Consider the following 11807-nt stretch of genomic DNA (forward strand, 5'->3'; position numbering starts at 1 on the left):
ATGGCCCCATTTCTCAGTTATGGTGCAAGTTATGGTGATGGTGGATTGAAAATGGTAGATAGAGAATTGAATTGGCTTTCCAACCACACCAAGCCAACTCAAATACCTTAGAGAATAATGGAGAAAAATGGGAAAAACTAAAGGGGTGTGTGCAAGCAAGTAACATGAAACAATATACACTTTCCTTTTGCTATTATGTATGAAGATCATTGGCTCTTAATACAGTAGTAGAAGGCATTCCATTTCTACAGCAGCCCGGCCTCACACACCTCCTTAGTTTTTTCCATTTTTCTTCATTATTCTCAGTGGTATTTGAGTTTGCTTGGTGTGGTTAGAGAGCCAATTCAATTCTCTATCTGCCATTCCATATCTACCATCACCATAAATGGCACCATAACCGAGCAAGGGGGCCATGAAGTTAGGGCACCATACCAAACTCACCCTTTCCCCTCACACACCTCTTCAGGTTTTCTCATTTTTCTCCATTATTCTCAAAGATATTTGAGTTTGCTTGGTGTGGTTAGAAAGCCCATTCAATTCTCTACTATCTACCATTCCATATCCACCATCACCATACCTTGCACCATAAAACTGAGAAATGGGACCATAAACTTAGGTCATCACAGCTAAAACATCTCAAACTAACTAACCAAGTCATCCTGCTGGCTTAAGTACTACAGATGGTACAGAAGGGGCGGAACAGCAACCACCTTCCCCACGACCAGATAGTTCGATGGTTCCGGCAGTACATAGTAGTCGCAGCTGCTCAATGTTCTCCTCTGTGACGTACAGTAGCAGTAGTAGTAGTAGTAGTAGTAGTAGTAGTAGTAGTAGTAGTAGAGGTAGTGGTAGTAAGGAAGGGGATAGGGTTATGATATGTACCACGCAAAGATTCATATGAAGAATAGATTTTTTTAGCACTACCTCTAAATTTCATCCACCGTAACTCCACTTCTACTCCACCCCCTTTTAACCACACCTAGCCACATCCTTCCTCCACCACCACACCAAGGTACAGGCTCCTAACATGTATATTTGTAGCAGGAGAAGGGAAAAAGTAAGAACATATCACTCCAAAAAGTTAAAACCACACCACCTTTTTTTCAGCACTACCTCTAACTTCAACCACCGTAACTCCACTTCTACTCCACCACCTGCATCATCCACCCCCTTTTAACCACATCTAGCCACACCACCCTTCCCCCACCACCACCACCACCACCACACCAAGGTATACAGGCTCCTAATTTGTACACTTTTAGCAGGAGAAGCAAAATAGTATAGAGATAAGTTGCATTCCAAAATTCAAGTTGGACCATCATTTTTCTCCACATGCTTCCACTTTTTTGGCTATAACTCCACTCCTACTCCATCACCAGCCACCCCCTTTTAACCACACCTAGCCACACCACCCTTCCTCCACCAAGGTACAGGCTCCTAACTTGTATACTTTTAGCAGGAGAAGCAAAAAAGTAAAGATAAGTTGCATTCCAAAATTCAAGTTGGACCCTAATTATTATTCTCCACATGCTTCCACTTTTTCAGCTATAACTCCACTCCTACTCCATCACCATCCACCCCCTTTTAACCACACCCTTCCCCCACCAAGGTACAGACTCCTAACTTGTATACTTTTAGCAGGAGAAGGGAAAAAAAAAAAAAAAGACATATATCACTCACAAAAAGTTAAAACCACACCACATTTTTCTCAGCACTACCTCGAACTTAAACCACCATAACTCCACTTCTACTCCACCACCTGCATCATCCACCCCCTTTTAACCACACCCTTTCCCCACCACCACCACCACCACCACCACCACCACTTCAAGGTACAGGCTCCTAACTTGTATACTTTTAGCAGGAGAAGGGAAAAAGTAGAGAGAAGTAGCATTCAAAAATTCAAGTCAGAACGTCATTTTTATCCACATGCTTCCACTTTTTCAACTCTAACTCCACTTCTACTCCACCACTACCTCCATCCACCCCCTTTTAACCACACCTAGCCACATCCTTCCCCCACCACCATACCAAATTGCAGGCTCCTAACTTGTACACTTTTAGCAGGAGAAGGGAAAAAGTAAGAACATAATATACCCCCAGAAAAGTTAAAATCACACCATCATTTTTCAACACTACTACCTCTAACTTCAAACCACCGTAACTCCACTTCTACTCCACCACCTTCATCATCCACCCCCTTTTAACCACACCTAGCCACACCACCCTTTCCCCACCACCACCACCACCACCACTTCAAGGTACAGGCTCCTAACTTGTATACTTTTAGCAGGAGACGGGAAAAAGTAAAGAGAAGTTGCATTCAAAAATTCAAGTCAGAACGTCATTTTTATCCACATGCTTCCACTTTTTCAACTCTAACTCCACTTCTACTCCACCACCTTCATCCACCCCCTTTTAACCACACCTAGCCACATCCTTCCCCCACCACCACCACCACCACACCAAGGTACAGCCTCCCACCGCACTTACCTTTGGCAGGGCGATGTCAAAATTGTCAGTCAGGGAGTCTCGTGGCGAAATCGGGCGGAAGAGAGAAGCCAGGAAATGGGTCGAGAAATCCAGCAGAAATTCCCTCCTGCTTTCAACCTCTTGCTTCCACACCTCCCTCTGCTGTTCATTCACTCCAACGGGTCACATGTACAGCAAGAGCAAGAGCAAGATCGAGGGACATCATTGCTAATAACGTAACTCCTGGTCAGGGCTGGTCCCTAATAAACGTTTGATCAAAACAAACCTCTATCGACAATATCAAAGCTTATTGTTAGGAACGTCAGAGAACATATTATTTATTTCTAGGTTCAGTAACGTCAGAAAATTCCACCGCGCCCTTCAAGAAATGGTAAAACACGCCACCCATAAAAAAAAATACAAAGACGATACATTATGAAGGCTCAACACTACATAGCAAATCACAGCACGAAACATTTTTAAACTAAACGAAAAAAAAGAAACATCGTTCACCCTCCCCCTCCGCCCCCTACACCCCCTCCCCCAGGACACCCCACAGACACACACACCCCTGCCCCAGACCACTACCACCACCCCGGGGATACCACCCGACCACTCCCCCCCCCTAAACACAAAATCGTTATTTTCTCCGTTAATACTCAACCGATCGGATTCTAGTAAAGACCAAAATGTTGATATATATATTATGAAATGGTTTACGTGAGTGATGATTCTTTCTCATTATTTTACTTAGAGGGGCCTTTAACCTAACCTAACCTAACCTAACCTAAGAAACCTGACACCCGCAGCTACCGGGTTAAGGAGAATGTTGAGAATTCCCTGGACGGACAGTGTGACAAACCAGGAAGATCTGTGAAGAGCTGCAGTAGATAGCCAATTAACGAAAAGTATAAGAAGCCGACAACTAAAGTTTCTGGGTCATGTGCTGAGAAGGAGAGGACTAGAAAGTGACTGCTTGCCTGGAAGAGTGGAAGGCAGAGGAGCGAGAGGACGTCAAAGAATTGAATTTATGGACAGCCTGCTACAAGACATGGATGGAAGACTCAGTGTGGCAGAAGTTGTGGGAATGGCTGATGATAGGGAGAGATGGAGGTCCGTGATCGCCGACGGGGGGCGGGATAATAATGAATAAATAAATGTCACGGGAAAATAATAGGAATATGTATATTAATATTACGACTACGAATGTGTGTGTGTGTGTGTGTGTGTGTGTGTGTGTGGAGTTGAGAGCTCAGTGGCACCGAGTGACCGAGTTATTTCCCTTTGGTTTTGTTTTGAGTTAATGGTAGGACATAAGGTTTGCTCTGAGTGAAAAAAAAGTAAGGCGTTAAATGATGGGCTCATAAAATTGTGTGTAGAGTGCTGCGATGTCAAGCTGTCAAGTGGCGGGTGACAGGAATACGAGATGGGATGGCTCTGGCAGAGAGAGAGAGAGAGAGAGAGCACGAAAGTCGTATACATAAGTGTGCCTTCTCTCCTTCTTGCCTCTCAGATTTACTTGATTTTAGGTGTAAGGTGCAGTCAAAGTGATTGGAGGACTATATAACTATACTGTAGAGGCACCAAGTGAACTTGTCTGGTGACAGTGGTGAGTATGTAGTAATTGATTCTGTATTATGACGGGGAGAGTGGCAGGCGACGCGAGACGCGTATGGGACCTGTACGGTCGACCTTTGCGGCCGCTATATTACCGCCTTTAATGACCGTTTTGTGCTTGACAGTGGACAGTGTAGAGTGGCTGAGTGACTATTGTATGTTCAGCACCTGGACAATGGAGCTGCTGAGTTGAATAAGAGCAGGTGATCTATTTTGAGAAACATTCATTGACGACGTAGGCTCACGTGGCCTATTCATGTTATCCGTATAATATTTTCTGACCTCAAATTCTAAATTTCTGAAAATTAAGATTGATAGACTTCATGTTCTGTTTATGTAGTACTTTTTCTCTATAGCGTGTGTCACTCCTTGAATTCCCGCAGGCTTGGGATTTGCGCCTTTCCATTCTTGACATATTTCCTCCTTGGCCACAAAACGCTTCACGTGCGTACTCTATCTGGTGTAAGAAAGTCACCACTGACTCGGCTGATGCCCCGGATAATTACGGTAATCAGGTCGGTAAATAATGAAATAATGATTAAGAATAATTACTGCAGAACACGTTAGGTGAAGAATCAGCAGCCAAGCCTGATCTAAAGCAATAAGTGACCCAGGTTTTCTCATGAGTATGGAAGTGCTCACCTCGGTTCTAAGTGTCACTAAACCCTTGCCGGAAAAGCTGCAGGGGTCACAACAAGAACTGATGGTGCTCTTGGAAGTGTACAGAGCTGCATAGATGCATTTCAGTCCTATCGTGATGGAAATAAATTCAACCAACTTTTTGCCCAAGCTGAGGAAAGGTACGGAAGCCAGAAGCCTTGAACAATCAGTGGTCATCAGGAACATAATTAAGGCAAACCCTCCAACAGCAAATGGCATGGTCCTCCCTTCTCCTTTGTTGTTTTACTTGCAATAATATTACTACTACTACTACTACTACTACTACTACTACTACTACTACTACTACTACTACTACTACTACTACTACTACTACTACTACTACTACTACTACTACTACTATTACTACTACTACTACTACTACTACTACTACTACTACTACTACTACTACTACTACTACTACTACTACTACTACTACTACTACTACTACTACTACTACTACTACTACTACTACTACTACTACTACTACTACTACTATTACTACTACTACTACTACTATTAGCTACTAGGGGTTTAATTATGAACAAGTCAGCAATGCTCACTCAGGATGGCGCCTAGCTGTTTCTCAATGCTGACCCTATTTTGAACTCAGCATGCATTAAAGAGTTACTGATTTCAGTCTGTATATATAGCCACTCTGAGCTCAGCATGGTGGTCTATATATGACAGCATGATCGTTTTCTTGATATGCTGAGTTCGGAGTTCAACATGGATTTAAGTTAAGATTAGCATATGAGTCAGCATGGCCATAAGTTTAAATCAGCTTGCATACGATCGAGTCAGCATGGCTATCTCTCTTTCAATGCTGACTTTTTATAGGCTCACCATAGGAGTTACAAGTGAACAATGCCGTCATTGAACTCAACTTACTGCATTTATTGTGACCTTTATTTCAAATCAGCATGCATCATGAAGTCAGCATGTGTGACCGTAAGTTTAAATCAGCTTGATATAGCATAAGATATAGCATTTCAGCATATATCCTTCAACTTAATATCAACTAGAGTAGAAATGCAACGTTTTGGAGTCTTCTGATTAATGTAAAATCACTTAAGTTTAAGGACAGACCACCAAGTCTGGACCATGGGGTCTGTGTGGTCTGATTTTCTATGTAAATCTATGTAAAGGTTGGAACAATTAGCTTTGAGGTACAACAATGATCGAGTTTTCCTGTTCCAACGTCCACCTTCCCTTATTAAATATTTCAAAGCCATTATTTACACGGTTTTAGGTTTAATTAAAGAGAAAAAGCGATATAATTACCAGTTTATACAGGAAGAAACGTTGTAACCAATGGCTTTAAGATCTAATTAATACGTGATTCATTCCCCTTCCTCCCTCCCTCCCTCCCTCTATCTCTCTCTCCCTCTCTCCATGCTTCACTTAAGGGAGACTACTAAGTGTATTAAGAACTCCCTGAAGCCATTATTCCCACATATAAGCTCATTCTATCCTATTGTAAACCCGTCCTGAAGGGTGATAGAATGGTACACTTTCTGCAGTTTCGTTCGCAAAGTGTCAAGACCCAGACCCAAATTACAGCAAGAGCAAGAGCAGCAGTGGTGTCGTTTTTCCGTGCGAAATAACTCGTTGAAAGATACCTCATCACACACCAGAAAGACTGATTGATTTGCCTTATTTTGATGTTATTTGTCCACCCGTGATCTTTTTAAGGGTTAATATTGCCTGTGAGGTAATAATACACCAGACACACGGACCATAGACGCAAGAAATGAGGGAAAATAACGTCTGCTATAATTCTGTCAATAATCAAGCCTATTCCTTTGTTATTTAGCCTTCCAGTGATAACAAATGCTCCTCTGATGTTTGTGCCGTGTATTGGAGACGAAATAGGGTCACAGAACGATAGAAATGACACTGAAATATGGAAAAAATGGGAAGGTAAACATGTGAGAGCTATTTCGTGGAAGTTGGCGGCGAAGTTATTCCCTTAGGATCACGTGACTGGCCTTTCTTCCTCCCTGTGGATCTGCTCCGTCTGACGCCATTACGAGTCATGTCTGTTTTATGTGATTCCGTGGGACTTAGCCGCCGCTGTAAAGACACGCCATGGAGATCAAAGAGGTGAGGAATGCCTTGTGCTTGTTCTGACATGGGCGATAACGGCGAGAAGTGTGATGAACGTGATCAAAAGGGGATTTAAATGTGGGCTGACCGCGGGGCCTCGGTGTAAGATGGCGGCGCGGGTTGGTGAGGGAAATATTTGTATATATATATTTTTTTCTCGTAAACTACTGGGTATACCGAGACGGGGCTTGAGGTCATGACATATAAGGTCACTATGCTTCTTGAGGTCAAGCGGTGATGTGGGGAAAAGGCGGAAAAGGTGTGATCTATGCAAGATAAGAGGCGGCCATCAGCTTAACGTGTGAACTTTTATCATCGATACCCAGTAAGCCCTTTGACCTCTACCGAGTGAAGAATTAAGGGGGATTGACCTGATATATGAGGTCAGATGAGGCGTGAATGTCGTAAACAATGAATTAGGTTTAGGGGTGAGCTCACAAAGGCGACCGTGTGACCTTATTTCAATGGCCGCCGTGGTCGTTCAGAAGCTCATCGTTTTTTACTGATTTCCGGTAAAGTAGAGTACGTGGCGGCACGGGGCTTGAGGGGCAGGGCGACACGTGCATTGCATTCCTGTGTGTGTGAAGTTGGAGAGCGGGATATAAGCCGGTAAGGTCAGAAAGGTCACGTATATAACTGGCTTGGTGTGTCCGGCTCCATATATGACCTTAATTATTAATGACCTCTAAGACCTCCGGGCACTATGATAGGGAGAACTGAGATGAATGACCTAATGTATGGGGTCAAATGAGGTGTGAGGGTCTTAAATATTGAATTATGGGCGTTTAGCGGTGAGGTCATAAGGGCGTAACCGGCGGATGGGAGCGAACCATACGTGACCTTATATCCGTGAGTTTTGACCAGTGTAAGATGCCTGGGTACTCCTGTATTAAGGGTTAGGGTGTATTTGTGTTGTATTATTGCAGATATGAGGTGTGGGTTGTGTTACTCAGGAAATATTGGAGGTTAACGTGAGCTAGAAGTGTTTTAAGGGTGACTCGTCTAGCGGGCGGGGTGAATTTTACGAATTTTTCAGATTTACTTATTTCAGTGTTATTTATCTTGATTTTTTTGCGTTTTCATCGTCATGGTTGTGATTTCATGTGTGTCTGATGTGGTATTGATGGTGATTGTGGTGGTTTTAGGTGATGCATGTGGTGGTGATGACCCGGGGTGGTGAACCTATTAACTCTAAGGGGAATATGTAGGTTAGCGTTGTTGCCTTGACCACATGTGCTTACCCTAGACCATCGGGTGTCATTCTAGAGTTATACATGCTCCTGGTACTGCGAAGGCTGGCATGAACCTATATTTTGCCTGTCAATATTTACTTTGTTCTCACAGGAGGTTAAGGTTAAAATCTAAGTTTAATCCAAGGTTAGGATAACTTAGCGATGACCAGTATCTTATCCTAGACCTGGGGGCTTCGTGGTGCAGCAGTGGTTAGCAGTTAGCACACTCGGCTCACAACCGAGAGAGCCTGGGTTCGATTCCCGGGCAGAGTGGGAAAATTTGGGAGGCTTTTCCAATACCCTATGCCCCTGTAAACCCAGCAGTGTACCAGGTATAATTGGGGGTTGTGTCCCGTCTCCTGGGATCTGTTCCCTTCTATAATTCCTTCCCCTTCTGTCTCTCTCCGGCATATGACCACAGATGTTGCGCCGACTAAATGAAATTTTCCAACTTTTTTATCCTAGACCATCGGGTGTTATTCTGGAGGTCTGCTCATGATACCGTGAGGTCCGGAATTGACCTATTTTGTCTGTCAATTTTTATCTTGCTCTCACAGGAGGTTACGTTAAAATCTAAGTTATCCAAGGTTAGGATAACTTAGTGCTGACCGAGCATTTTTTTTGTTAATGTTTCCGATATTTTTCAGCCCTTGAATATATAAATAAGTGTGAAGTGATGAGACTTGGGTGTTTTTTCTGGAATAACACCCACTTGTTTAGGATAGATAGGCAGGATAGGCCTCTCACCACACTGCCGTTGATGTCACTGGCGGGAGAGGTGGCTACGGTCATCTCCATACTCACCGCCTCTTAAAATATTGTCTTGGGGTGCAACGCTGTATATATTTGTTTTATTTCATTGTGGTAGTAGAGCGCACGGCAGGTACGGTTAACCCGGTAGCTGTGGGGATCATGTTTCTTAAGTCGGTAGCAGCGATGGGCCAAATTTGTGGCTTTACCGTGTAGCAGCGATGGGCCAAATTTGTGGCTTTACCGTGTAGCAGCGACGGGCCAAATTTGTGCCATGATATAAACCCCCCAAAATAGATGATACATAATCTGATCACAAATGCTTTATATATAACATGAAATGGTTTGTGTGAGGGGTGATTTTTCTCCATTTTTCTCGCTTGGAGGGACCATTAAGAAACATGATCCCTGCTGCTACCACTGGGTTAAAGGCCCTTCCCTCAAAGCGAGAAAAATGAGAAAAAAATCATCACTCACACAAACCACTTCATAATATATATCAATGCATTTGTGATCAGTTTATGGATCATCTATTTATTTATTTATTATTTATTTTTACGTCTTGGCCTATTGCGCCGGTAGGCTTCTTCCCGGTGGATCCTGATGGTCGGTGGTGGGGTTTATATCCTTCTTAATATATCAAGTTACATATCATGGCAAGAATTTGGCCCGTCGCTGGTACACTGTAAAGCCACAAATTTGGGCCCTTGTTGCTACCGGGTTAAGTTAGGTCTTGTTAGGATAGCTCAGCAAGTTTGTTTAGGTTAGGATAGCTTAGATTTAATTCTCTAAATATATGGTCTTGGGGGGGGACACACCTGGAGATACATTTCTGTTTATATTGTGTTTTGATAGTGGCTTGCTAAGACTAGATTAGTTTAATTAAAGTTTGGTTAGGTTAGGATGGCTTAGATTTAATTCTCTTTATATATAGTCTGGGATGACACATTGAGGCATATGTTTTTACTTTTTGCATATTTGGCGTCGGAACGCAGGCTGGGGAAGGAGACGGTGGCTGAGTGGTTAGCGTGCCGGTCCTGCGTTCGCTACGTCATGGATGATGAGGGTTTGAATCTGTCGCTGCCACAGACTACTTGTCCTGAAGACCACCACCATCATCCTGGACTGTATGGGACTGTCCAAGGGAAAGCAAGATGGGGCCGCTATAAACACTTGCCGGCTTGGGCCCACCACCAGGCCCAGCCGAGGGAGGTAAGGAAAAAAAAAAAAAGTATGGCTAGGTTTGAATAAGTTTTAGGTTAGAATAGCTTAGTATTAAATAATCTTGTAATTATTATTATTGTCATTAATATCATTGCTATTGCAACTCATGTTAATGGAGAGGTATCTTGTATGCCCTCCTGGACGTGACTGACTCGTTCACCCTCCATCTCGGACGACATGTCGAGTTAGCTTCACGTTGTTGGTCGGGTGTAGTTCCGGTGCCCTGAGAATAGGGGAACCACCTGCTGAACCCTGGGGTGAAGCCTGCACCTCAGGCATGGCCAGAGGTTGCGGGAGTCTCCGAAACAACCGTAACACTTTGACTTGTGTTTCATATCTTTATCATCTCTACTTGTTAGTAAGATAACGTCAACTCTAAAAAAAAAATGTATGTTTGTCAGATGGTAAATGTCCACAGAGTTGCCCATCTCACTGTGGTACTTCTCACCCCAACCATGTGTTAGATCTCATAATTCTATGCATTTTGAATCCCATATATATGCCTCACAAATTGATAGAATATATATATATATATACTGGAACTCGCAGGGAGGATTGAGCACCAGCGGCAAGTTACGCTAGTCCTCCCTGCAAGTATTTAGCAACCAAAGGGTTAATTTACAGTCCTTGATAGAGAGAGACTATAGAATATCTTATCCAGTACAAGACTTTGAGAGTGGACACATATTTGCAGGTTGGTGTAGCAGTGCCGGGAGGTTCCATAACACAGGGCACTCCTCACCTCAACAACAGTCTCTTCACCGACAAGTAATTCTTCACCAACAAGCTTTTCAGCAGCTTGGAGAAATAGGTAAGCTTTCTCTACTCACTTCCTGCCCTGCCTTCATTACCCCCGCCAGAAGCCCCCAAAGGGTGAACCCGTTATATTGAGCTGTAAAATGTTCAGCAGCTCACTTAGTAACCCAGTGTGTTGTAAAATGTTCACTACCTCCCCTTGCTTAGAGGGAAATGCCTTTTAACCCAGTGGTTGTAGCAGCAGGAATCATGTTTCTTAATGGTCCCCCCAAGCGAGAAAAATGAGAAAAAAATCATCCCTCACACAAACCGTTTCATAATACATATCAAAGCACTTGTGATCAGTATCATCTATTTTGGGGGGTTTAAATCATGGCACAAATTTGGCCCGTTGCTGCTACACGGTAAAGCCACAAATTTGACCCGTTGCTGCTACACGGTAAAGCGACAAATTTGACCCGTTGCTGCTACACGGTAAAGCCACAAATTTGACCCGTTGCTGCTACACGGTAAAGCCACAAATTTGTCCCATTGCTGCTACACGGTAAAGCCACAAATTTGTCCCATTGCTGCTACACGGTAAAGCCACAAATTTGTCCCATTGCTGCTACACGGTAAAGCCACAAATTTGTCCCATTGCTGCTACACGGTAAAGCCACAAATTTGACCCGTTGCTGCTACCGGGTAAGAAACATGATTCCCGCAGGGTTAAGCATAGGGTGCATGATATATGTTTGCCAAAGTGCTTACTATGCACTGGATACATATTATGCATGCAAGATTGGTTTTGCTTTATAATATAGTTAGATTAATTTGATTTATTTATTCAGCCCTTGACAGAGAGGAAAGTAATATTTCTTATTGTACAAGGGACTTACCACAGACATGTTGCTAACCTGATTTTGTATAAGTTTAAACCCAGGAATAAGTCACCTCCAATCCTGGCATCAAAGTTCCTTAAGCCCCTAACTCACTCACCGGTGCTAATGC

At 43.3% G+C, this 11807-nt stretch overlaps 1 protein-coding gene and 1 long non-coding RNA gene across 14 annotated transcripts in view; one reads left to right on the forward strand and one right to left on the reverse strand.

Annotated features, from left to right (window-relative positions):
• The window catches only part of LOC126990342 (uncharacterized), a 17260-nt gene extending 14240 nt beyond the window's left edge, over positions 1-3020 (reverse strand). For both annotated transcript variants that reach the window (XR_007744236.1, XR_007744237.1), the window contains exon 1: positions 2494-3020. This is a non-coding gene — a long non-coding RNA (uncharacterized LOC126990342). The remainder of the gene's footprint in view (positions 1-2493) is intronic.
• Positions 1-11799, forward strand: part of LOC126990341 (uncharacterized) — a 36714-nt gene extending 24915 nt beyond the window's left edge. For 7 of the 12 annotated variants that reach the window (XR_007744235.1, XR_007744225.1, XR_007744224.1 and 4 more), the window contains one exon: positions 10756-11799. Coding sequence is in view for 1 of the 12 variants with exons in the window: in XM_050848921.1 (XP_050704878.1) it covers positions 10756-10833 (78 nt within the window). In the remaining 11 variants the exon portion in view is untranslated. Of the gene's footprint in view, positions 1-6712; positions 6853-9832; positions 10050-10078; positions 10373-10755 lie in introns of those variants that run through there. The other 5 variants (XR_007744222.1, XR_007744234.1, XR_007744223.1 and 2 more) reach the window with 5 other exon arrangements.
• The last annotated feature ends 8 nt before the right edge of the window (positions 11800-11807 follow it).

Source organism: Eriocheir sinensis, unplaced genomic scaffold, assembly GCF_024679095.1.
Source record: "Eriocheir sinensis breed Jianghai 21 unplaced genomic scaffold, ASM2467909v1 Scaffold1567, whole genome shotgun sequence".
Classification (NCBI taxonomy): Eukaryota; Metazoa; Arthropoda; class Malacostraca; order Decapoda; family Varunidae; genus Eriocheir; species Eriocheir sinensis.